This window comes from Epinephelus moara, chromosome 7 (assembly GCF_006386435.1).
Source record: "Epinephelus moara isolate mb chromosome 7, YSFRI_EMoa_1.0, whole genome shotgun sequence".
NCBI classification, from domain to species: Eukaryota; Metazoa; Chordata; class Actinopteri; order Perciformes; family Serranidae; genus Epinephelus; species Epinephelus moara.
The window spans coordinates 719-28,536 of record NC_065512.1 but is presented as its reverse complement, the minus strand read 5'-3'; the positions used below and the strand labels follow the sequence as shown (position 1 = coordinate 28,536).

The window sequence follows — 27,818 nt, the reverse complement described above, 5'->3', positions numbered from 1 at the left end:
CCTAATGTGGTCAAAATTTTTACCAGTTCATTTTGGAAATCCAAAGTAAGGCTGGGTGATATAATGGCCACGTGAGAAATATATATCTATTTATTTTCAAGCAAGATATAAAATTAGACAGTTTATATCGATATAGGGTCACGTTTTGTCAAATAATGCACCCCGGTGTGCACCTGTCCTCACAGCTCCGCCCCCTCACTCATTCATTTCTCCATCAACACTCACAGAGCTGCTCCTCTGTTAAATCTGTCTGTTCATTAGTCTACAGTCAATGTACAGCTCTGCTATTTATTTTATATCATTTTTTATTTCCAAGTTGTGCAGCTGTTTATTTTCAAACAGGAAAAAAATCCATGTCTTTGCACCTTATTTTGATCAGTCTGTTTTTATAAAAGTGCTTGTGACGTCTCAAATGTGGCTCTGACTTGCAGCTGAAAACATGGAGTTCATTTTGTACTAAATTGTGAGATATATATGGTGTATCGTCGTTCAGCCTGAAAATACAGAGATATGAATTTTTGTCCATATCTCCCAGCTCTAATCCAAAGACAGTGTTACATGAAGCCACGATGTCAGGCACTTACAAACAGGACCTTCACTGAAAACTGTCCCTGTCAGTGCATTTAAAGAGGTTTCATCAGTTCCCACATTGTGAGGTCATCAGTTCATATATTCTGCTTTCAGGAAGAAGCATGTCTTTATCGAAGTATTTCAAAGGTCACAAATAGAAAAATAACGTCAAACATATGTATAGGAAAATAAGTCTGTTGCACTGAGACAATATACAGCTGTCACTTTCATATGAGAAGCAGCTGAGGTTTGGTGGCCTATATTTCAACTAAAGCTCTACTGAGCTGTAATGAATCATAGCGATGTACCTGTATGCAAAACAAGTGGGTTTTTTTTTCTGTTGAGAGGAAATTTCATGCAGGGTTAGAGGAAAAGGATGAAATGCTATGAAGACAGGAGGGAAAACCCAGAAGCTACTCAGAAGGTTAGTGTGAGTAACAAGCAGCTGTCTTTAAGCATCAGCTCTCAGCCTGGTGAGTTATTATTACCTTCAACATTACAGGTAGAGTGTGTTCTTATATGTGCATGCTGTCAGTGTTTGTGAAACGGGTGTCAAACTGACTGTCCTTTCTCATCTCTTATTATGTGAAAAAATTCTAATATTGAAAATATTTTTGTGCCATCTGGTGCTGAACACTGAATCTATATCCAACAGTTTTTAAATCCACTGGAATAATTAAATTGTTGTTATAAAGCTCCAACATTTATTAGATTAAAGCTGAGGTTTGTTTCAGGAGTTTTATTTTTGAGGGACTCAGAGTCTTCCTGTGTCTGTGAATTAACGTTTTCAGTGACTTCCCAATGCTTTGTGACTTTCCACTTAGGGCAAAAAAAACCCTGTCAAATAAAACACAAGGAAACCAAAAATAATTTATTGTTTTTTCTCAGTAATATATATGTACCTAAAAACACAGATCTTGTGTTAGCAGGTTTAAAGTGAATGTTAACGTTGGTTTGTTTGAAGAACATTCTGCTGCAGACAACTCTTTTCATTCTGTTTGATAGTTTTGGCAGCAGCTTTCTCTTTGCCCTGTTTGGTATGACAGCGTCACCTCAGCGCCGTAACTGCAGTTACAAAAGACAGATATCCATCAAGTGCAACCCTTGTTAGAAAATAATGTTTTCCAATATGACATGTCAGAGAACTTTCGAGAGCTAGAGGTGGGACAAAATTTGACAGAGACGGCCGTCTCCTAATTCTCTGTGCAGGAAAAACCCTGAGTTCCAAAGTTTTGACTCATCACTAATCGTTTAATCGTCAGATTGTTGCTCTCTGAATCAAATCATATCGTAAGATGCCTGTTGATGCATACAAATGATCAAAGTTTCTTTTTATGAATCACAGAAAACCAAGAAAAGCAATTTATCTGATGCAGAATTCAAGGTGCTTGTTGGTGAGGTGGAGGTTAGAAAGCACATATTGTTTGGTGGCTGTGGCAGCCGGTCTGAAATTATAAAAAAGTGCAGCCCGCCATCTTTGCCTATTTACATAATGCACGAGTGCAGGTGGTGAAGATGTGCTGGGTAAGGTGACTGGAGGAGGCAGCGCTGCAGTTTCACCATGACAGTCAACTTCACTGCAGAGATTTTACACACAAAGACTTCATGAAAAATTAAATAGTACATATGCACAATAAAAGAAGATATAACTGAAAACAACTGACACTTTGTTCTGTAATACTTTAATGCTACTGATTTAATCTGAGATTTCTATGAGCGATGATGAGAATTTCACATGTTATGAGGTGTAAAGGACTCCATTTATTCATGCTCAGTATCGGGGAAAGGCCAGACATCCTGCCACACCCGACATCATCCTCTCATTTCAACAGCCAATCACGAGTGTCAGTAGCGTCCAGTCCATCCCCCTCCGAGGCTCAAGGATCTGATGGTGACACGGCCAACCACGCGTCAGTAGCGTCCAGTCCATCCCCCTCCGAGGCTCGAGGATCTGATGGTGACACGGCCGACCACGCGTGTCAGTAGCGTCCAGTCCATCCCCCTCCGAGGGTCGAGAATCTGATGGTGACACGGCCGACCACGAGTGTCAGTAGCATACAGTCCATCCCCCTCCGAGGGTCGAGGATCTGATGGTGACACGGCCGACCACGCGTGTCAGTAGCGTCCAGTCCATCCCCCTCCGAGGGTCGAGGATCTGATGGTGACACGGCCGACCACGAGTGTCAGTAGCGTACAGTCCATCCCCCTCCGAGGGTGGAGGATCTGATGGTGACACGGCCGACCACGAGTGTCAGTAGCGTATAGTCCATCCCCCTCCGAGGGTCACACGGATTTGTTTTTTTCATTGATATGAAAAATTATTATAAAATACAGGCACATAGAAGGACATGAAATGACTGTGATATGAGCTTAAAAGTAAAGGCAGGAAAAATACCCCAAAAAGGCCTAGGGTCCAAAGGTTTAATAAATTCAGCTTATTGTGTTTGTTAAAACAGAGAAACAGAGAGAGTGGACCTTTTCCAAACAAACATCAATCAGTGGAACTTCCTGGGACCTTACTGGGAGTGTTTGTTCCCTTCTTCCTATTGTCCGCTCTGTAAAGTGAACTTCCTGGGACTTTACTGCGAGTGTTCGGCCCTGCCTTCCTTGTGTCACTCTGTAAACGGAATGTCTCACTTCCCTTATTGGGGGTTGTTAAAGTCGGACGCCCGTCAGGAAATGTCTTAAGAGACCTTTGTTACTGCAGAAAATCATTGTGGCTGAGAACATGAGCCATGTCTGAGACATCACAGAGGACTATAATGAAATGTAACCTGTGTTTTCCCACAGACGAGGACAATGACAGCGGCAGGTTGGGTTGTCTTGATGGCTGCTCTGATGTCTCTGGGATTTACTGTGGGACACAGTGAGTATTGTGTTTTCTCTCTTTTTAATTCTCCTTGTCTTTACAGCTTAAAAAGATTCTGCTTTTAGAAATCACTTATAAAACTAGACAGGAAATGTACAACATGAAGCTGTTGTACAGTTGTTGATTTGAAATATTAGCTGACTCAAAGGTTTCAGTATTCTTCCTAAAAACAATGAATGTGGTTTTTGTGGGCTGAAAAAAACAAAACAAAAACCTAACTACTGAACCTCTGTTGGGTAAAGACAGAATTACATATAGATGGCTGCCGTTAACCTGACCAGCAGATAAGTATAAGGTATAAAGATATAAAGTTCATCAGACAGGGACAGATTTATATCTGAAATAATAAACTGAAAGTAACAGTTGTAACTTTCAGCTTTACTTCTCAGGGGTTTCCTCCAAAAGTGAGACGTCCAGAAAAGACAGCATATGCTCTCTATAACAGACCAAATAATTATTATATAAGATAAAAGATATCTCTTAAAGGTCCAGTTTGTAGGATTGAGGAGCACCTAAATGGTAAATAATATTCATAACTATGTTTTTATTTGTTCATAATAACTTGAAAGAGTCAGAATGAGTTATTTCTATTAAAAGCTGACTGATATTATATTTTAAAAGGCCAATATAATTCTGATAGTTTGGAACAGGAAAAAGCCAGTGACCAATAACTGATGGGTGTTTGCTCCAGTGCTCACAGTACCTCAGCTCTGGACCAGCTGTCCTGGTTTGGCCAAAAACTTCATGTGAATACATGTTAAAATTCAGAACATTACACTTATACAGACTCATGGAGCAGAAGGGACACACTGATCATTTAACACAACCTCACGTCTTTTCCAGAATGTGACATCATCACGTCACTGATGGAGGCTGCGCAGATTACTGTCAGAGCCAAGCTCTGCCCATAACGACAATTTGTTAAACTACCTATCAGCGCAGATCAATCAGGCAAACCTGGTCCACCTTCAGTTTATGTCTACATACAGAGTGAATCCACCATGTCCTCCTATGGTAGCCCAGAACAGACAAACCACACACTGGCTCCAGAAAAGGCCACCGGCAGTTTCACGTAGGCCGCCATCGTTCTCAGTTTCAGTTCTGCCTCGAAACTCACGGCTAAATGCCACTAAAACCCCAAACCCTGTGAACGGTGGATTCCAAACTCTGACCCAAGCTCTGACCCAAACTCTGACCCAAGCTCTAACCCAAACCCACCATATCAACACATCACCTTTGTTTTTAATTCATTAATGAACCGAACTAATTAGCATATTTAATCATCTGGCTGGTGCTGGTGTCCGACCCCAAACACAGTGAACCTTCATGAATTAAAAACAATAACATAAATCAGCCCATCAACAACACAAACAAGTAAATGAATCTGATTAACAGAATCAAAGATGGTCTCCGTCTGTCTGTATTTTTTTCTCACCCAATGTCTCTCCATCATCCAGAGACAAACATGTTTTACTAGTTAATGTACCAGTGCTGTGACCTGTCTTCTCCTTCCGTTTGTTCTCTGAGAGCAGGTCATGTCATAATCACACCATGGACATGTTTAATGGACATCTTTCATGGACATGTTTGATTTCTAACAAACAATATATACAACATGTCCTTCGTTAGTTTCCCACAGTCTCTGCTGTGCCCTGTCCACTCACATGCAGAGGTACAGATAAAGTTCAGCATGTCTCAACAGATAAGACAAACCCCCCCCCCCCGACAGTGTAAAGGTCAGATATAGCCGGGCGTCGTTCAGACTCATAACATCAAAGAGTTTTAACAGTCGTCTGTGAGGTCAGCAGGTTTCTGACTCCTCAGTTCATTAAACAGGTCGAACACATAATGTCTTCAGGAAGTCTCTGACAGGAAACACGTCACAGTGCTGCATCACACAGGAAGTGGTTCTGTCAGTACAAACAACCTTTGTGTCAAGACTTTGGTCACTTGGTAAAATTATTGGGACTAAATTATGTTTACTGATAAGAAATGTAAATAATTTATTGAGCTGCTGCAGCACCTGCCATGTAAATTGTTTGGTTAAAACATTCATTTTGTTGTGTTGTACGCCTGAGAATTGTTTGGTTAAAACATTCATTTTGTTGTGTTGTACGCCTGAGATCCTTTAAGGGGTTAATCGTGGTTGCGTACGTAAGTATTCTTGTTTTCACAGTGATGGCTCATTGTATTAAGACCTTCGGCAGGAGCACACAGCCCGTTGGTTTATGACCTGTGGTGATTTTGTTATCAAAATAAAGAAGACAAAAAGAAAAAAACACGAGTTATAACTTTGTGTGCTGCCTGTCGAGCCTTTTCGGAGGGCTAAAATTTAAAAAGATCCGAACACTTTGTATTCAACGGTTCAGTTTTAACAAGAGCTGAGAGGTGACCCCTGAACTCTGACACCTAAACCCTGACCCTGACCCTGACCCCTAAACCCTGACCCTGACCCTGACCCCTAAACCCTGACCCTGACCCCTAAACCCTAACCCTGACCCCTAAACCCTGACCCTCTCTGCTCTTCTTTTTATCTCCAACATGAAAATAAGATTCACATTATTTCAGCTCCAACATCTGGGTCAGTGACAACAACTCTGCTCAGGGGTGAAAATCCCATTTCATAGTTGGGGGGGACAATAAACAGTAAAATTTTAGAGATTAATTCCAGGGGGGGGACAAGGAAAAAAAGTTGTAGCCTGTCTTTTATGCAGCATCTTTTACCGCAATTTGACGGTTAAGTCTTCTCTCTATCTCTCCAACAAGCAGAGTGAATGTCTATACTTATGAGAAATGGCTTAACAACTAAACATTTCCTGCAATTAAACTGGTAAACTGGTTTATAAACAGTGTGCTGTGAGATCTGCCGCTGTGCACCTCACAACCGTGCGTAATAGTCGCACGTAATGACCGCTCCTCGTCTGCATGTCTTTGATGTTTGTCTCACTGACAGGAGGAGAGCCTACAGACAGGTACCCAAATGAGCCGATCCGTCACAACCGTGCGTAATAGTCGCGCGTAATGACCGCTCCTTGTCTGCACGTCTTTCATGTTTGACTCACTGACAGGAGGAGAGCCTACAGACAGGTAGCCATTAGCTACGCTCCGTCACAACCGTGCGTAATAGTCACTCGTAATGACCGCTCCTCGTCTGCACGTCTTTCATGTTTGACTCACTGACAGGTGGAGAGCCTACAGACAGGTAGCCATTAGCTACGCTCCGTCACAACCGTGCGTAATAGTCGCGCGTAATGACTGCTCCTCATCTGTTAGACTGCACGTCTTTCATGTCTCACTGACAGGTGGAGAGCCTACAGACAGGTACCCATTAGCTACGAGCCGCTCTGCCACTGACTGCTCTTGTTCTGTCCTCTCTATCACTAAACTCTGAGCTTAATCATTAGCTTTTAGCTTAGCAGCACTCGTAATTGAGTAGGCTTTTGAACAATGCAGGAGAAATGTTGCAGACAGTTTATATTATCAGCCTGGGCCTGGGGCTTATTGTAACAGTAAATGGGATGTGTTGTAACTTGTGTAAGTTAAACTGTATTTGTGTGAGTGAACATCTTACCCTTCCATGCGCGATGTGGACAGCGGGTCCAGCCACACACTGCTACTGCTGCCAAGCAGCCCCGCCCATTGGAAAGAGTGTGGGATATACCACTACTAGGAATGGGAGGGGGGGACTAAATCTTAAGATTTAGATAGCACATTATTGTGTGATTATAATGAGCACCGCTTACATTGTGCTTTCAGTAAATACTACTGCATTGTTCAAAAATTATTAATTGTGTCTCAAATTATTCTAGGGGGGTACAGCTTTACTGAAGGGGGAGTCATGTCCCCCCTGTCCCCCCCGGGATTTCCGCCCCTGACTCTGCTGCTTCAGTCCTCAGTGATGTCCTCACAACGTGTCCTTACTATATGTCCCCAGAATGTGTCCTCACAGTCTCCGAGTCTCTGTGTCGTCGTGTCCATCGGTTCTTTAACCCGCCATCTGAGATCTGGGTCACACTGCGTTCAAGTGAGTCTGTAAATCGGAGAATCCGATTGTTGAATCCAGTTCCGTTTACTAGTTGTAAATAATATGATTATTAAATGTGGTAGATGTATGACAGCTGTGAAATGTAAGAATCACAAAAATACCCAGGATGCAGTTTGTGGTTTATTTGAGTTAAAGGAGGCAGGTTGATCTTCCCATTAAGCCGATTTGTTGTGAATGCAGCATTAGTAACAGCAGTGTGCAGCAGGGCCACCGTGCGGCAGTCACAGTAACAGCAGTGTGCAGTAGGGCCACCGTGCGGGGGTCACAGTAACAGCATGTCGCTCTTATAAAGAATTAAAATAATCATAATAATCTTTATTAATTAAAAAGGCTACAGTACCTCTAAAAAACCCGACAAGCACCTTTTATTTGTCTTTTGTAAGTAATTCGTTATTTAAAAAATTATCTTGAGGCAATATCGACCAAGTTAAACTTTTATGTGAATAAATGTTTCCAGTCATTTTGAGAGTAAGGCAGTTTGATCCCTTGTTTTCTGCCTTCACTGGATGGCTTTGTTTTTTAACATTACACTTCTTCTGTTTGTTGTGATTCATTTTCAAATAATAAACAAACAAACAAACAAATAAACAAACAGATGGTCCACCCGAGGGCTGGATATAAACTCTGCTGTTGAATCCAGGTGTCGCCGTCAACTTTAAGTTAAAAAGTGAATAAACCTGATTTCTGAAATCATAAGTGCTTGGGAGGTGTGCTGAAGTGAAACAGCAGAAATGTGTTTTATTTATTTATTTTTTTAAATTTTCAGTTAATGTAGCTGATGTCAGACAGTTTATTTCATGTTGTCAACTTTTTGCCAGTGCTTTTTTGAAAAGCAGAAAATCATAAAAATATGGAAGCAGCATATGTGTCAGTGTATGAAAGCAGTCAGAGTGTAACTCCACTAATGCTAATAACCCTAATGAATGCGGCACGGTGGTGTGGTGGTTAGCACTGTCGCCTCACAGCAAGAGGGTTCCTGGTTCGATCCCGGATGTGGGAGCCCTTCTGTGCGGAGTTTGCATATTCTCCCCGTGTTAGTGTGGGTTTTCTGCAGGTGCTCCAGCTTCCCCCCACAGTCCAAAAACATGCAGATTGGGGATAGGTTAATTGGTGACTCTAAATTGTCCCTAGGTGTGAATGGTTGTTTGTCTCTATGTGTCAGCCCTGCGACAGTCTGGCGACCTGTCCAGGGTGTACCCTGCCTCTCGCCCAATGTCAGCTGGGATAGGCTCCAGCCCCCCCGCGACCCTCAAGAGGGTGAAGCGGGTAGAAGATGAATGAATGGAAATCATTTTTTCTCCTTATTCAGATGGACATTTGTTTGATTTGACTCAAGTTCTGATTTTATATTTTTGTGTTTCAGATTCAAATGTGTGTGTGTGTGTGTGTGTGTTTGCTCTCCACCTCGTGTTTAACTGCAGTTTGAGTTTTGGAAAATAAACCTTTGTGTGTAAAGAGAGTTTCAGTGTCTGATGCTTAATAAAATGGTCTCACTACAATGAAACGACCACTGTGGGGTCTGGTGTCATCACACATGAATAAACTTCAACTCATTCAATCTGTAAAAGTCAACTTTCCGGGCAGACCCATTCCAACACTGTTACGGACCACAGTGTGCAGAAATACTGAAATACAATAGGAAAAAATAATACACATTTTTACTGCATGAGATTAGCATAAAGTGGGTGTGTCTGTACAGGGGAGTTACCCATAGAGCCCATTTTTATTCAGATATCTTGAGGTGAATGGACCTCTGTAAAAAAAAAGGACATGTCAGTTTTTCCCTCAACAAAATTTAGCCTAACTTAGAAACACTGTTTGGAGAACTCTGGTTGTAAAACTCCGCCCACCACAGCCTCTGAAAGAGGGTAATGTTGGCTGAGGACGCCAGCGTCCCTGTTAATGGTTCCTTTACCCTTTTCATGTATGCAAAGTGCTCATTTAAGGACACTTGAAGCCTTTGAAATGTTGTTCTCTTCTCTACCAGACATGTCTGTAAGTGTTTTCCTCTGGCATTGGGTTAGGGTGAGGTTAGGTAGTTTTTACCTCTGGCACTGAACGACTGGTTTCTCTTTGCACTGTCACATCTAGACCACAGTGGGGAGACAGACACCTACCATGTAAGCGTTGGCCGCCTCTTTTTGCTGAGGTGCCTCTTCGCTGATGCTCACACTAATGTGACCTGGAGCAGAGAGGGGAGGCACGATCAGACCCTGCCCACCGGAGTGGAAGTCAGGGATGGGTTACTGTGGTTTCTACCTGTGCAGGTGTCTCATAATGGATCCTACACCTGTGAGAAAAGGTATAGAAACTCCTGTAGGTTTGACTACATCTGATTGTGACTGCATTAAGAGCCCAAAGGGTGGGGGGGAACTAATATTTTAGTCACCCTATTTATATCAATAATTTAAACCGAAAGAATAATGATGTAGTAGATAAATATGTAAAAGTATTAAATTTTTCCCCAAAGTGAATATCTTAGCTTTTTCCAATTCAATTAAAAAGGACCGTTACATTATAAAGTCATATATTTCTGGAGGTCTGGTTGGACTGTCCTTCAACTGTCTTATAACTCATCTCCTCTGCAGGGGCACGACCGGATTATCGAGGATGACGTTTGGGGTGTCAGTGTCCAATAAAGAGTGTCCTGATGCACCTGAAACCATATCCATCATTCGGGGAGTCAATGAGGGTCTTCCTTGCAAACAGAAAGAGATCTTCAGACTGAAAAACACAAGGAAAATACGATGGATGAAGGTATACGCGGCTCCAAACAGACACATGTGGGATATTGTATGTCTTTTACTTTATTAAGCTGCCGTTCAGAACAGAGAAACAATCAGTGAAAGCAAAGAAATGGAATTAGGTCAGTTTATTGAATTCATTTTCACAGTTTAAGATTTATTCCTCATTTATTCTTGAAAATGGATTTTAGTTTTGAGGGGGTTCTCACTGACGTGCTGACGTATTGCGGTAAGCGAGTTGTGTCATTTCCGGTGTTTCTGTGACAGCGTCTCTGTNTCATTTTCACAGTTTAAGATTTATTCCTCATTTATTCTTGAAAATGGATTTTAGTTTTGAGATTTCTGCATCATGTCCTGTAAGTTCTGGCTTGATAAATGCAACACTGCCCTCTGCTGTTCACATCAGGAATATGTCAAAGTCTGTGGACATGATAAGTGAGTACACATCTGCGTCTTTAAGAGGCCCTTACAGTGTTAGACATGAAACAGTGGAAAGATGAAGGGTGTATGTCTAAACATTACTTGGACATGATGCATACTTTATTTTCAGCTGCAACAGAAAACCTTCAGCTGTTAGTCATGTTCATTTGTTAGGAACGTCTGTGTGTAGGTGTTTTCCCCTCACCTTTTTCCTCAGTGCCACGAAGCTCAATCGTTGTTTAATAACAGCTCAGTGGACAGAAGGTAATGTTGGCATTGTACATTTCTGCAAACACCTGATACATTACATTCGTGCATTTCATGAATCATATCAACAATTCTAGATTGACTTAGAATATAAGATGACTTTTTCATTGGTAGGGGATGACAGAGAGGCAAGATGCCTGCCAAGCTTCAGACCGCTGTTCAAGACAGACAAAACTGCTGTATTTCCTGCAGCCTTTTAGCCATCAAACGTGTGTGTGTTTTAGCAACCTGTTGCTGCGTTACCTGTCAGGATAGTGCCACAAAAAGTGTTTGTTTTCGACAGAGACGTCGCTGTGTTTCCTGTCAGGATAGTGCCATGAAAAGCAGATATTTTAAGGAAAAAGATGATATTTTCTTTAACCTTAACCAAATGGTTTTCATGCCTTAATCAAACCGCACCACAGCATTGTTGAAAATGTAAAGTTTCAGCACATTCAATACATAATAACATACAAATATAACGTATCTGTGGTTTGGAAACATTCATTCTGGTGATTGCCAAAACCTGTTACAAACACATCACTGAGTCACACTGTAGTGCCAGTCACTGCAGTTTGTCTTAAACCTCACAAACAACAGAAGTGTTTAAATCTCAAACTTGTACCCAACAAATGCACTATTGAACTATTTATTAAACTATTTTACAAAACCGCGGTGTCACAGTGTTTAAGGAAATTATTGAGCTGCTAAAAATAAAACTGTATATTTGTAAACTGTTTTAAAGATTTAAGTCTTCAGTAGAGTTGAAAATGTTTGGAGCTGAGCACCACAGACATGACAGGGAGCTCTGAGTGATGGACGTTGTTTACAAAAGTAAAATAAAGCCAGCCTCATCCTTTAAAACTAAGACAATGTTCTTTGCAAATTCCAAAAACTAAACAATGATTTGTAACTCTTCATTGGCAAGACATTTTTGGAAATATGCTTAGTTGCTTTCTTGCTGAGAATTATAGCAGATGAAAAAATGGATACTACTGTCACATCGGTCTGCTTGAAATTAAGCTAACGGTAAGCATACAGTGAAAGCACAGGGAAACTAGCCTGACTATTATTCTAACTGTCGTTGATTACATCCCAATCACCAGATGAAATGCTGGTATTGTACATGTCTACAAACCACAGTTATATTTAATTTGTGCAATATCATGTAACAGAAACGTTGAAACTTTGTCTGGTCTGAAATCACTCACTACTCTTGCCATGGTTCACCATATTGTGACTTTGCCATTTTGTGTTGCTGTCTGAATGTATAATCAGAATCATTATACCCTATATCAGAAGTCAGTTGAGTCAGTCGGATGAAGTCCAGCGACAGGTAGAAAACCACAGTTCACAGGATATCAGTAATGCTGCCACTGAGGAGGAGGAGGAGGGGGTAGTAAGAGAGGATGCAGGTGGCACTGAGGTCAGTATGCCAGTCAGAGAGAGAACCATGGAGCAAAAGCTTAGAGTTAGATGGCCTAGGGCAAATGACAGTAAAGAATGGGAGATAGTTAATAGAGATTTGTCAGTAATCTTAAGCAGGCCTAGAGGAAATGCAATAGAAAGCTTAGAAAAGATTCAATTCAATTCAATTCAATTCAATTTTATTTATAAAGCCCAATATCACAAATCACAATTTGCCTCACAGGGCTTTACAGCATACGACATCCCTCTGTCCTTATGACCCTCGCAGCGGATAAGGAAAAACTCCCCAAAAAAACCCCGGCCAAAAAGATGGGAGATAAAATTTACTCATATGGTGCAGAGAGGTTTGGGTTGCATGAGAGAAAGAAGGGTGAGAGGGCACAGTCAGGTAAGTCTAGGCGGCAAAGAGAAATAGAGAAGTTAGTTAAGGAAAGGAGACAGTTAAGAAAACAGTGGAAAAAGGCTACAGAAGAAGAAAGGGAGGGAATTAATGTGTTGCAAGAGGAGTTGAGAAGCAGGCTAGGAGTTCTTAGAAGGGCAGAGCATCTCGGGAAAAAGAGGAGGAAGAAGGAATATGCAAGGACAGGTTTTTTCATGGACCCTTTTAAGTTTGTTAAAGGATTGTTTAGCCAGGAAAAGGGAGGGCAGCTCAAAGCAGAAAGGCTAGAGGTTGAAGAATATTTGAGAAATACATATTCAGATTTAGAGAAGAATAGGTTAGTAGGTTTCCCACCAGATATCCCTCCATTAGGAAGGATAGAGCATGAGATGGATGTGGGGTGTAGGGGATTCATAGCAAGATCAGCTGTCTGGCTCCTGGGGGAACTCGGAGTGCGGGGACAGAGTTTGAGGAAGACAGTGAAGGAAATGTCAGATGAAGCAGCTATTTCTAGTCAGTGGATTTGGATGAGGAGGAATAATGTCAGTTGGGGGCCAGCATGGGGAACTACTAAGCAGGGTACATAACTCCTTGAGATCAGGTGGAGAGATCCACTTCCTCTAAGGAGAAAATCCAGGAAGAGGAAGGTTATTTAAGTGTGGTAGTGGCCTATTTGAATCCATTTTGTTTGAGACCATGCTGCATGGTGAGTGTGTTTGCTGATCCTGTGAGTTTATCTATCTCCTTTAACTTTAGCTTATATTGGAATTATGCTATGTAGCGTGTGAAATAGAGTATGGTGAATGTGCTAGGAAAGGTAGTGTCAGCATTGCTTCTACCTGGAGCTCGCATGTACGGAGCCTGGGTTTGTTGAAGGAGGCAGTGCTGTTTGGGCTGAGAAAGCCATGTGTAAGTAAGGTAAAGGAGGTTATCACTGCTCACTGGTCTGTATAGTTAAGCCTTGCCATAATAGCTTATCATAGGTCTTAGTTATTCACTGAACAGTGATTCTTTATCTAGAGAACACATTTCTTGTGTTTATTTGAACTATAGTGGACTCAAAGTATCCCACAATGCACCATGAAAAGTAGTGAGCAACTGACGGTGACTGACTGAGCAATATATCCCATCATGCATTGCAATAAAGGAACGGACGGACTGTATGGGACGGAGGCAGAGATGGATGAGAGGACAGACAGCAGCTGGAGAACAACCTGCTGTTCATGTTTAATTTCTGATGACATGTTGATGTTTGTTTTTCTATGTCCTAGAATAAACAGTTTAACACCTTTACCTGAGGTCAACTGAGGTCTACTGTGGTTACCTAAGGTCAGTTGAGGTCAGTTTAATCTATCGTTGTTGGTCCTGAAGTGATCAAAATAAATGTGATCTAACAGTTAATGTACAGAGGAGGATAATAATGCTAAGCTAATGTTAGCGAGCTGGGTCACCTCTGCCCTCTTGGTTGTGGTCAAGAAAAATCATGTTTTGGCTTAAAAAAAAAAAAGGTTTTGGTGATGCGTCCTCGGCTGAAAATGCAGCAACAGGTTGCTAAAAAACATCCACATGAATTTAAAAAACAGCTTTGTTCTTGGTGTTGAACTTTGACCTGCAGCTCATCTCTCCGAGGTGACACACACCCACCGTCCCCTCCACCTTCTGATGATGATATCAGCTCAGATACTACGTCACTTTAGAAACGTTGATCTGATAGGTTCTACATGATGAAAAGGTCCTATAAACTAAAACAAACTTTTATTAGAGAGCTTTTCCTGATTTGAATTTGATTTCCTTTTTGCTTTTACATGAGTTGTTTCATTTATTTTTTTTTATTTTTTTTTACTGGCTTATGTTTTAAGTTTTAAGTTTTAATTTATTGTCCTTTACCTTTGTTGGCTTTTAAGTAGTGACATAAAGTGAAGCACACATCTTAGTTATTAGTGCTTAATAATGAAATAAATAAAATTTGTTGTTATCATCACACTGTAAAAAATAATTAGTCTGTGTTTGTGTGTTCAGGAGTGCCACCCAGTGGAGGGGCAGAGGAAGAGGGTCTCTGTGGATGAGAACGGTTTAATGAGACTGTCTGCAGCCTCAGAGCAGGATGCTGGGATGTACACCTGCCTGGTGGACATTAACTTGGACGGAAAGATGTACACAGCTGCACGCAGCATACAGCTGAATATTAAAAATAGTATGTACTGTAGGTCACTGTAGTCTGAGGGATAATTATTTATTATTTTATGATTTTGTGTTGAATTTTCCACCATAACATACATTTTTTTTCCATTTAATTAAAAGACCTCTTTAGTTATTACAGAATTTGTTATATTAACTTTAATGCAGTTGAACTAAAAGAAACACTGATTGTAAAAGTTATTTTAGGGCTATTATTAGGAAGGTGCAGGTTGTGAAAGTAAAGAGTAACACAAACTCCCACTGTGTTTTCTCTGATTTATCAGTGGGCCATCCCCACAGAGACTTTAACACCCCCACAGGATCATCTGTGTGTACTTGGGTTTCCCCTCTGATACAGATTCAGTAGATTGTATTATGTTGTATTATTTTCTGTCTCAATGATTATATATGCATGTTGTGCTTGCAGATACATTTATTGCAAAGCCTGAGGTGATGTTCCCTAAAGGGAAAGTGGTCGTGGTTGAAGAGGGTAAGTAACAGTCTCTAACAAATTATAACCACTGTCATTGTGACAGACACACAAACTGCGTGTGTCAGGTTTGAATCACTGCAGGTTTATTTGTGCCGTGTTTTCTATTTAGTCCTAAGGAAGTAAAAAGAACAGGTTGTAGTATTGTTCAGCTTGATCTGTGTGATCATATAAAAAAAAATGTGTTGGATCATATCCTACTGTAGTTCCTATCAGTCAAGAAAAAGTAGCCTTCAAGGTTAAAGGAATACTTTACTATTTGCATATCTGTGTGTAACGTAAAGAAGAAAACTTTTTTTTACTTGAACACTTCCACAATGAACGGAGAATCCAAAAATGGTGAACATTCTTCATTAATGGAAGTAGATGGAGACCACATAACAAACTGCCACGCAGCTCGTGCAGAATAATCTGAGCAGAGTTTAAGTCTGCCATTCAACCCATTAATAGCTGGTGGGGTAGCTGTGTGATGCTAACAGCTAGCCCTGTTACTGTGTGTGTACAGCATTACTGGGGCATCAAATATGGCTTCTGTTACTAACGCATGAGGCACCTTATGGCATCTTTATGAGACGCATCAGGCTATAGGCGAACTTTGGTGTAATCCTGTCTGCGGAAATAACATAGTACAAAGAGTGAAAAAGTCTGAGTAGGGTGGGAGGGGGATCATTCTGGATTGGTCAAACACAAACTGGACTTTTACGCAAGAGACTGCTGTTTGTTTCTTTTGTGAAACCAAAAGTCAAGCTTTTGTCGAGTATGTAACTGTTTGTCAAGTTACACACTTGTTAAGTTACTGTAAGAAACAGTTTTTTTTCCCCAGACCAAGATTGTTTTATATGCCTAACCAAGTACTATTGTTTCCTGAACCTAAAGTAGTCTTTCTTGTGAAGATGGTTTATCTTAAAAGACACTGTAGCTGGTAACTAATGAAAATCAACGTGCAAAGTGACACAACTGAAACTGATGCTCGAGGAGAGTTTAAAGTGTACAGCCACTGATGAAGCTGCAGTATTTGATAAGCTGGGAGTGAGATCATATTGGTGTGTGCAGGTGGGCGGACTGTCAATAATTGTTAACTACCAGAGCAGTAGTCTGTTAGCGGCAGAGGTTGAAGGACGACAGGATGTTCAACCTTGTGTTATGATTACCAAAAAAACAACAACCCATTCAGTCTTTGCAAATAGAAATGATGTACAATTTATTTGCAAGTTGAGCGGTGAAGGGAGATGCGATCAGTGGTCGTTCCAGATGAATTCTAATGCAAGGTGTGAAGAGACACTGCAGCTTTGATTGCGCCCACAGAAATCAGTCCTGACATGAACCCACATAGTTCCTGTCCAAGCCCAACCTGAGCCAAGTAGGTGGGGTCAAGGCCCAAGCCCGATTAAAAACCCAAATTTCTACTGTAAAAGAATTATATATTTTTTAATACTAAAACATTTAATACAAGCTAATGGTGCCACTTCTCCTCCTTCTCTTCTTTATTTCAATAGTCTGTTGTGTCGTGTCGTGTAGAACAGATTTGGCAAAATGAGCTGCGCCCCCCAGTGCATAATGCACACAACAGTCCACGGTGATGTGGCGTGCACATGATGAGCACCACTATTCACTGCATTTTATGCCAATCTGTCCCACAGCTGGGGAGGCAGAAGAAGATGCTACCAACCAACTAAGTCACCTTGTTCTCCAGCCCTCTCTTCTGGTTCTCCACCGTATTACTCTGTTGGTTCACCTCCACCAACAGTTTAAACAAACAAACAAACAAACAAAAAAAACAAACAATCCTGCTAAATTGGTGAGAGCCTGACTCTATTCAAACTCGGGGGAAATACATTGAAATTATACAGCCCGGCCTGGCTCGAACTTGGCAGGTCGTGTGGTGAAGGCAATCCTAAGCCTTGTGGCGATCCTGTTTATTTTATGAATATATTTTTTGATAAGATGGTGGTTATTAGCTGATGGCTTTCTCACCTCCAGACACACCCACTGGTGCTATCGGCCAGTGAGATGGCTCCGATCAGCTGAGCCCAGGTAGACCGGCCCCTACATTATGCCGCTCCTGGCAGTATGGCGAAAGACGCCGGCGAGTGAATAATGAACCAGAAGTCCTCTGCGCATTCGGTCTACCACAGTTCTTTACACTGGTCAAAGTCCGCGAAATAGGTGCGCTTCCTTGTGGAATACCATCCATCTGGCCTCACGTCAGATTACCCGCCACGGATGTCAAGGGAACGCTGGAGCGTTACGGCATTCACCCACAGTCCCTTGAGTTGGCAAAAGCCGGGGGTTACTGTTCGGTTCATTATTCCTTACTTGCTACCTTTGGACTGGGTTGATTTTTTAAAAAACTGAACTGAGTCAGAGCAAACAGTGGATTTTCTTTACTTCCTTGTTTACGGGAAAAACTGGGGTGGAGTTTTCTTTGTTAAGCGAACTGTGTGGATTGAACTGAATTGAACTGTAATATGTTATTTGGATATCCCAGAGTGGAGTCTTTTGTTTGAACTGGATTGAACTGACTGAACCGAACAGAACATTTTTCTTTGGTGAAAAAAAACAATAAAATACTTCCTTGAAACTGATCGCTGTTGTAATTGTATTCATGATTCCTTTGTGGGGTTTGACTGAGTAGAGACAATATTTGTTTCATGTGTCAAACCGCTACACCCTAACCAATCCAAGATAGATATTAATATCAGGTGTAAACAGGCTGTTTGTGTGCAATGCTGGGTTGTGGTGTTAAAATATATAATTAATTTAATGTACTTTTTAATCCTGTATTTCAGAAGTTTTAATAGAACTTACATCTGCAATCGATTCACAGTGAAGTTAGAGAGATTTTCCACTCACAGTGATATGTGAAGTTATAGCTGCTTTGTTTTCTTCCTGTTTACCAGATACGAGAGTGCAGCTGGAGTGTTTAGCCTACGTAGGCTACAGTGAGGACAATGAGACTTTCATGTATTGGACTGTTGATGGGGCTGACACTGAGGATTACGAGGAACTCAGCGAGTCTTGGAACTAGTGAGTTCCTGTTTCCTGTCATGTTGTTTCAGCCTGCACATAGACGTGGAGGGGGCAAAAGAAGATAAACGCTGCTTGATAATAGTGGAAGTTGAACTGGTGGAAAAAAAAAATCACCATACTGCATTTGTCAGACACCAAAGAGGTCTGAAAATCAACAGTTAATATTTGGGTTAAAAAAGTAAACAGGAGGTGATTGGTTGTTGAGCATGAATTAAAGTATCATTTATAAAAAGCATGAGGAAAAAATGTTTATGCTTTCTTGGTTGAATGATTTATCATCTGACTTGACTCATTGACTGATGAACTGATTGACTGGTCTTGTCTGTTTTAGTACTCGTGTCAGCGGCAAGGTGTTTGGTCGGTCCACTTTGTCCATCTCTAAAGTTCGTCGCCAGTTCCTGAATGTCCCCATTTCTTGTTATGTATCAAACTTAGTTGGACATAAAGTCGGCGTGATGTGGCTTCAGGAAGGTATTGTCTTCTTTTATTTTTTCTTTCTGTCAAAGGTGAAGTGTGAAACATCTGGGAGGATTTGGTGGCATAATATTAAATTATAGATTGCAACCATCGAAAACTTTTTCGGTCAGAATGCCTTCATTGTTCAGCAGGTTTTCACCGTGAGCCAAATAAAACAGACGTGGTGATTTAAATAGGTAAAAACACTGAATAAAGCAGTTTGACGGTACAAATCAGAGTATCTCTGATGCTGTTTGGCATCTTTCCTACTAGATGCTATCATATACTCAGCCTTTTTCCCTTATTACTTAACTTGTGCTCACCATTTTTCTGATCGAGATGTCCAGGAGGTTTTTTAACGTGAGCCAAATTTTCCTCAGAGGTCCCCTCCTTTTCAAGTCAAACAGAACCATTGACTTAAACCAGTAAAATGCTGTAATAGTTTCACATAAAAAAGTGCTACCCCAACGCTCTCGCTGTGAAGGGGCTGCTAACTACTATGGCTGACTCAAAAAATGCAAATGTCTCTACGTAGAGTCAGCGTTTGGTTTGTCTGTTCTGGGCTGCTGTAGAAACATGGTGGTGCAACATGGTGATCTCTGTACCTGCTGCCTATGTAGATACAAACGTCTCATTCTGAGGGAACCAGAAGAAAATGATTATTTTATGGTGATCATAAAGAAAACAGACTTATTATATTTTCTTCCATGTCTGGTTGTAAATCCTACATACTGGATCTTTAAATATTACTGTGATGTGCAGGAATTATACACTCCAACATCAACTCAAAGAACAAAAATGGTTTTGAACTAATACCATACAGACATTTTAGCAAACACTGCAGGTTGCATTGTTTTTTCATGGTTTGGACTCAGCCAAATGACCCGATTGTTCAAGATAGTCCAAAGACCTTACTGTGAGCAGTTTAATGTAGGAACTATTTTCTTTCTATTGAACTACACCCACCAACCGTATTACCATGCAGAAGGAGGTGTGCATCTACCCATGGACAGGAGGTCAGAGTGTGTGGATTATCTTGAGTAACCGGTCAGGTTAGAGTGTTTTGTCAAACATTCCTACATTCATCAGGTCATTTGTAATGCAGAGTTGGTTACAAATAAATACAGTGGGACTCTCTTACAGTGATCACGTTTTCTTTTACTTTATTTCTCATGCTCGTTACTATGTAATTGACATTTGTACATTACAATATAATATCAAGTAATGAGGGGCATTATGTGAGCAGTCTTTATCAATGCACTTGACGAGGGCTGCTTCAATGACAGGTGCTTCCCATGTGTGTTTGTTTCCTGTCTCTATCATCAGCTGCCATGACTGTTTCTCATTGTTTGAGTAGTCACAAGGTAGCCTGAGGAACACCACATTTTACTGCAGGATCTGTTTGGCTGATTTTTGGCACAGACAGTATAAAATAATGGACATGTAGCCACCATGACGTTACCCATTTTAAAGCCTTGAATTGGCATTTTGGCCGTCACCAGCTTCGATTCTCGGAGCCAGAAGTGACAAGTATTTGTTTGAGAGGGTCATAATGCTAACGCTAGCTGCTAACTTTGGCTGGATGCATTTACAGCTATGGTCACTTGTGATAATGTTAATGCTAATTTTTGTTGTTGGTAAAAAGGCTTAAAACCATTAAAACAAAATGAATATCTGACTTTGTAGCAGGTCTTTTAGTACTATTAGACACTGAACAAGAACTTTTTAGGCGACCAAGATTGATGAACTGAAAACACACTGAAATAGTGACTGCTAGGGGCACACACTGTGTGCATCTGGAGTTACGCCATGGCTGTGTTCCCTAACAAATATTGTGACTGTGGTGGCAACTTGTCAACAGTCAGCACCCACCTGTGACTTTATACAGCCATGCCCCTAATAATGCAGAACATTAGGTCTAATTAACATTTATACAGGCTACATAAATGAAAATTTCGTTGCGTACAGTCATTATGAATGTTGAAATTATCTACAGGGGCCAGAACAGTGTTGTGGACTGACTCACTCTTGGAGCCAGTCTAAGTTGGCCATTAGAGGAACTACAGGTTTTGGGACTTCCCAGTTGGCTTCAATTTTCAGCCCTGGAAGTTGCTACTTGGCGGTTTGTCATTAGCGCTGGGGAGACTCCATTTTTTATCAGGAGAAAATGACTTTTTCCTGTCATGATGTCAATAAGTGCACAGAGCAGCAGTCTCAGGGGTCCCACATGATGGATCATCCCTGAAAGTCTTCTCAGAGTCTTTGTTTATTGTAGTTGTAAATATGTGTTCACAAATCAAATGCTTAAAGTTGTCTGTCTCCTTCTGTCTGCAGCTGATCGCAGTGCTCTCTACACCAGCTTGGCTCTCTGCCTCGCTGCCTCCCTGGCTGTCCTGGCTGTGATGGCTGCCTTCCTCTTCTTTAAAGTCGACCTGGTTTTGGCTTACAGGAAACTGTTGAGACATTTTTCCAAACAACAAGGTACATGTTGTATTTATATGAGGTGTTTTGGAATCTTGTGACGAGATACTGCCAGGAAACAACAAACTTCACTGTAAACTGTCGATGAAAAGGAAGGATAAAACAAGCAAACACAGATGTCAGCAACATTGAATGAACACAAAACAAGTTCCATAGACAGTAAAATCAACAGGAATCTAAAAAGGCAATAAATGACAGACTGGTGATTGTCAGCTTGTTTGAAGCTTTATGCAGACAATACTGTCTTCTCTACAGCTCCAGATGGGAAGCTCTATGATGCCTATGTGAGCTTTCTCCATCCTGACAGTCTGAGTTCAGCTGAGACAGCAATGTTGGCCCTGCAGATCCTGCCTGAGGAGCTGGAGAAAAAACATGGCTACTCCCTGTACATCAGAGGACGGGACGACTGCCCTGGAGAAGGTGAGCGACACTCAGGTGCTTCACATTTAAAGGTACAATAAAGGCACCTTGTGAAATTTTCTTGGAAACAAACATATTAGCATTTAATGTTTCGACTTGCAGATGTACTTGAGGTAAGTAATGTATTGGCACCTAATTTAAAGCCTTTTTATATTTAACAGCAGGGGGAGTTTTGGTTGCCTGAGAAGTTGACGAATCTACAAGCACATGTCTTATTTGCTGGGACAGATTCATACAATCTATGAATTTTATTCAGAAATAAATGTGATATCGCCCTTAAACCTAGACTTCGAAATCTGAACCTGAGCCTTACGGGCCAGGTTTGAGCTGAAGTCAGCATGCTGCTCTGAATTTATTGAATCATTTAAAATTAATGATCTAAAATGCAAATGCAACATAGATCATAGATATCATATATCAATTTATTGATGTCATGTCTTATTTCTTTCACTGTAGCCTGGAGGCTTTTTAACCACCGGACAGCAGCTTTGTCTCCTTTTCGCCCTGCAGACAGGGATAGAAGAAGACGGAGCAGCAAAGCTCATTGCCGGACTCTGTCCTTCCTCCCGGTCGGAGCCTCGCTGGTGGAAAAACAATGTGGAGAGTCAGTGATCCACTGAACTGGTCCATTTTCTTTTTTTAAAGATTATGTTTTGAGCTTTTTTGTCTTTTATGTATAGGACAGAGTGAAATGGGGTGAGAGAGAGAGCGGGGGGTGACATACAGTAAATGGTTGCAAGCCGGACTCGAACCTGCGACCACTGCGTTGAGGCATTGCCTCTGTACATGGGTCGCCGGTACTATCCTCTACGCTACCAACGCCCCAACCGGTCCATTTTCTGATGCAGACACATGTGGCTTGTGCCGCCACACAGTTAGTGTGTGTCGAATATCAGAAGCTGATGAGTACTTTCTCCCAATTCCTAATTTAACCCTCAATCTTAATTTTCAAGCTCAACCCTCAATCTCACTAGCCATCAAAACCAAGTGTTAAGGGCTATTTTGTGACTTTAAAATGGGACACCCCTCAAAGGCAAATACGTTTTAGGACTGTGGGGGGCAGCAATATGCCAAAATTCCGTCCAGTCTGTCAATTCAAAGAAGAAGAAATATACGATATCAGCAGTCGATGCGATGAATTACCAAACAATAATCCTCGACAATGTTGTTTGCACTTGTGCTGATTTCGTTCGCTTGGGCCATTGGCATGTTTTTAAGACTATCAACAGCAAAATGGAGAGATGGAAGAAAACGCCGATTTTACTGACACGTGGCAACACTGGCGGATCAGATTCAGGTATGTAGCATAGACTGCAAACACGTAACATTTTTGTTGTAAGGTAGTTTGTGTAACTTAGCAGATGTCACACCACATGCTAACTTAAGAAGTTAATATTAACGTTAGTATTATGGAAATATGTATAAATCCACTAGTGGCAAGGTCTTAAATTAAAAGTTGTTGCTAGTGTCTTCAGTGTGCCAAAATCCAATGTTCACCGGGTAGTCCACAGAGTTGCACGACTGATTTGGAAGAATCTGAAGGTAGCCATCGGTTTCCCACAGCCAGAAGAGCTTGCTGCAGTTGGACAAGGATTTGGACAGCTTTCAGGAACCCCTGTCTTTAACTGTGCTGTGGGTGCAATAGATGGTTGCCATTTTCGGATCAAACCTCCCTCAGTGCACAGAATAGACTATTTAAATTACAAAGGTTTCTTTTCAATACACATGCAAGCCATTTGAAATTCAAAAGGAAAGTTTCTGGACATCTTTGTCGGTTACCCAGGGTGAATTCACGACACACGCATTATGAAGAACAATACTTTTGACAGGACACAACAGTACCCACCCACAGGTTACATCATTTTTGGTGATGGAGGCTATCCCTGTGTGGACAAACCAATTACCCTAATCACACCTTACAAAGAGCCTGTTAGGGGACCCACACAGTTCCGCTTCAACTATCGCCATTCCTGGGGGCGCAGCATAATTGAAAGGGCTTTTGGCGTGATGAAGAGAAGATGGAGATCTACCCTTTTTAAGGCCTTGGAGGTTAAGCCGACATTCTCACCTGTGGTCATAGCTACCTGTGCCTTTCTACAGAATGTGTGTTTGGACAATGGAGACATGCTTGAGGCAGGTAATGATGTTGCACGGGACACCTTTGACCGTATACCACCCCTAGTTGCAAATGAGACGTCAGGAAATGCTAAAAGGGACAGACTGGCTGCCTTAATCACAGGACAAGTGCAGGATCCACAGTAACTGCTGTGATCCGATAATGTACATAGTTTGTACTGTTTGCATTTGGCATTATGCAAATAGATCTACAAGTAGACTTTGTTATGCTGTTTTTTATACAAAGATATATATAGATATATATATATATTTCGTGCAGTATTGGAAGTATTATCACAATGAATACTGTAGTCAACATCCAGCAGAACTGGTGCGGTCACACTTCTGACTTGTGTGACCGTGTTATGTGGTGAGTTTCATCCATGTTGAGATTTTACCCTTTGGGTCATAAGTTGATTTTCAACCAAATAACCTGTAGCACAACAACCGACCTAACTCATTCAGCAGAAAGTTACCAGACAATACGATCCCTAACATAAACCCGCAGCTGCAATATTGGAAACTCTACGGCTACAGGAGATGACACCGTCTGGTTATCTTACAAAAATGTCGATGCAAACATTTCACGTATATTAAAACAAGTTAACAACTATATTATGACTTTTTGTAACTGAATGACAGTATCACTCGGTTATCAGAGAACCGGGGTTACGTGCGGGGCAGGCAAGCTGTTGCTAGCTTCGTTAGCTAGCCAAAAAAATATGTGTGTTACGCTACAAAGAGGTCTACAGTCCATAAAAAGACGTTAAACTAAGATAATGCAATGGTTATAATAATTTTAAAACAACTATTAACAAGGAAAACACTCACATTGATAACTCCGCTTCCTTTGGCTTGTCGCCGCCATCTTGCATTGACTGAATCGTCTGTACTTGGCCGGGTTTGGCTGGGCTTGGGGATGATATGCAAAGGATTTTGGGATAGCACTCACCACCAAGAGTGGTCCTGGTAAATCTTAAAAGTGAGGGCCATACAACCCTTATTCTTGACCCTCAACTCAACACACTGAGAATTGGGACAGCACTAGGACTTCCCGGGAACACAGATTTTTGAGGCTGAGGGTTAAGATAGGAATTAGGATTGGGCCTTAGTTGGGTTCGGATTCAGCATTTCATGTGATGTTCAGTATTTTATGTGATGATCTCAGATGGGCTGAATTCAGGCTTCAACTCACACAGGTTGGTTCGGGTTGTAATTCTTAGGCTTGTTGAGAAGTCTGCTTCAGCTTTGTTTGTGATGTTTGCCTGTGGCGACTTGTGGTATTGCAACAATAAAAACTGTCAGTGTGGCACAATTTCAGCCCATCACAAAAACCGACCAGAGGCTCTATGACTCTATATTCTTAATGTCCACCTATTTTACTGTGTGCAGAACTTTTGTGGTGACAGTGCAGGTAAGTTTGGTAGTGACCATGTTGAAGATCATAAGTAGAACACATTCAAGAGGATGCTTCAAAAATCATGGACACAGCAACAACAACAACAACAACAACAAAAAAGACAAATAGTGAGGTGAAAGTCCAAGTGAAATGAATCTGGGGGTGGCTTTCACTTTTGCAAGTGATGCTGTTTATACACAGTAAGCTACAATTACTTCATAGTATAATTCTAATTTCTCCTTTTGCCATGCTGAGCGGTGCTGCTGTGTGCAGTTGTAAATAGTGCATCCATGTCCAGAAGGTGGTACACATGTTGACATAGCAGAGCTGGATTACAGGCATGATGGAACAATACTTCACATATTCAGTGGGCTGAGAAAGCCAGAAACTAAATTTGTTTGGTATATGTGCAGTGTTGGGAGGGTTAAATATTCCATTAGATTGACAGGAGTAAATAGAATTATGTTGTCCGACAAATGCTCATGTCCAAATCTCAGTGCTGTGCCGCTTGAGGGTAGTCAGGACATTCTATCAGAAAACTATGAAATTAAAGTGATGGTTGTTCACATCACATTCTGTTAGGAAATGGTAAAACAAACAAAAGCAAAAACAAATGAAGTAACCTCCTTAATAATCCATTTTTAAGACTGTAATCATTTCCTGTGTTTAATGTTTTCCAGCGGTGCATGACGTCATTGCTGCTACAGTGCGCCAGTGCCGCAGACTGATAATCATCCTATCACCTGAGATAAAGTCGTCAGCTGATGGCAAATCAGAGGAAGAGCCCTTGTATGAGAATCAAAATCAGTTGTGCTACGAGCAGAAAGTTGGGCTGCATGATGCTTTGATCCAGAATGAACCTCAAGTGATTCTGGTGGAAATGGGTGAGGAAATGCTTCTCCTAAAATGTTGGACTATGTTATTCATCTAACAGTTTTGTTTTTTGGTGTGTAATGAGCCACATTGGTCGTCAAGTTAGGGTCCAAATTTCTGGAGTTGTTATGCTACGATGAAAGTTGAGAAAATCATTAACAACTGGGAGGCAGGAGTTCTGAAAACTGTCACTGGGACACATGAACAAATATGTGAGGGCTTGTTAGAATTAAGATGTCAAAAATGTTTATTTGAATATTTGGTCAATACTGTGTTGTTTTCTAGGAGATAGCAAGGTGGATTACAGCTGTCTGTCTGAGTCTCTGCGATATATCAGGAGGAAACAAGGAGCTCTTACGTGGAAGAAACCCTCTGTTGAAAGTCACAAACTATCCAGAGTGAGCTCAAACAGAAAATTCTGGAAGAATCTGAGGTACCACATGCCGTCAGTTCCTGCAGGCACACTCCAGACCTTTGTCTAAACCAAGTTTCACAGATGGGATGTAATGGAGATATTTTTTAACTTCAGGACATTCAGACATGTTTCCTGTAAATATACTTGTTGATATTCTTGATTATCTTTTTCAGATCTATTATCACCTGACTAATGTGACATTATGTTAACTGTGGACAAACCAGACTGGCTGTCTTGCTCAGTGGCAGTTTGCACAGTGAATTTCAGACTTTGTGCAGTCAGGTGGTTCTGACTTCAGACAAACAGATTTGTTCCTGATACAGAACAGGAATACACAATTTCATAGAGTATGTCTTTGCACCTGGGTGAGATGAGTCAAACTGCAGGTATTTGGCCACACCCATTTTTGTGATGTATTGTCACGGATCCGATTGTGTGCTGTGAGTGGCTACAACGCATCACGTTTACATGTTGAGGGTGGACCAGTTAGGAGTTGCACAAAGAGGTAATCGTTAGGGCAAGTACAATATAATGTGACGTAGGTGTGTGCATCTGCTGTGATGCTACACATAGGTGGTGTAAAGAGTATACTGCTTTGCTGATAATCAGAACCTGATGCGTAGAGGACATATGCATGTAGTTATGGTGAGGATTGATACTGATGAAGATTAGCAAAGTTTTAGCTACCTTTTCCTCTGTCATTCAGTCAGTGTTTCAGTCCTATATTGAACTTGTAGGAAGTTATTAGAGTTCAGGATTGTTCTGTATGTGTTTATTACATGATAATTGTCTGAATGTTAACCGAGAGATAGTGTCCATTTTGTGATGATAATGTGTGGGTATGAGAAGTTGTAGTTTTCACATTGTCTCTAAAGATGGGAAGGGTCACATCTATTATGAGGATATCAAATACCTTAAATGTGATAATATTGGTTTGTAAATAATGTACTTTTTGCATGTTAAAAGTAGAAGATGGTCAAAGTTAAATGTGTTTTGTCATATGAATGTTGTGTATTTCACGGTGATGTGTGTATTGACTTTAATGTGTACATGGAAATGTTTATGAGAATGAAGTCAAAATCTTTGAACAGGAATTGTCTGTAACTTGATAAGTTATGAATTGATGTATTTATTGTTGTGCTTGTGTAATATTGTGAAGAAAACATAGATATTAAATGAAATGAATTGAAAGTGTGAGGGTTGCATACAAAGAACATAATTAGGGTTAATGGGATGACTGCCATCCTTGAATCCCTGGTT

At 41.0% G+C, this 27,818-nt stretch overlaps 1 protein-coding gene across 2 annotated transcripts; it reads left to right on the top strand.

Annotated features, from left to right (window-relative positions):
- Nucleotides 1–30: 30 nt before the first annotated feature.
- LOC126392564 (interleukin-1 receptor-like 1) lies at nucleotides 31–27,818 on the top strand. 2 transcript variants are annotated; one of them, XM_050047989.1, is made up of 12 exons: nucleotides 31–1,043; nucleotides 3,361–3,436; nucleotides 9,576–9,786; nucleotides 10,073–10,241; nucleotides 14,721–14,895; nucleotides 15,307–15,369; nucleotides 18,270–18,396; nucleotides 18,731–18,870; nucleotides 21,190–21,336; nucleotides 21,592–21,756; nucleotides 25,951–26,154; nucleotides 26,429–27,818. In XM_050047989.1, the coding sequence occupies exons 2-12, from the start codon at nucleotides 3,370–3,372 to the stop codon at nucleotides 26,623–26,625; spliced, it is 1,665 nt and encodes a 554-aa protein (XP_049903946.1). In that variant the 5' UTR covers nucleotides 31–1,043; nucleotides 3,361–3,369; the 3' UTR covers nucleotides 26,626–27,818. The 2 variants fall into 2 exon arrangements, with proteins under 2 accessions (XP_049903946.1, XP_049903947.1); XM_050047990.1 differs by lacking the exons at nucleotides 31–1,043; nucleotides 18,270–18,396; nucleotides 18,731–18,870 and having other exon boundaries at nucleotides 2,348–3,436.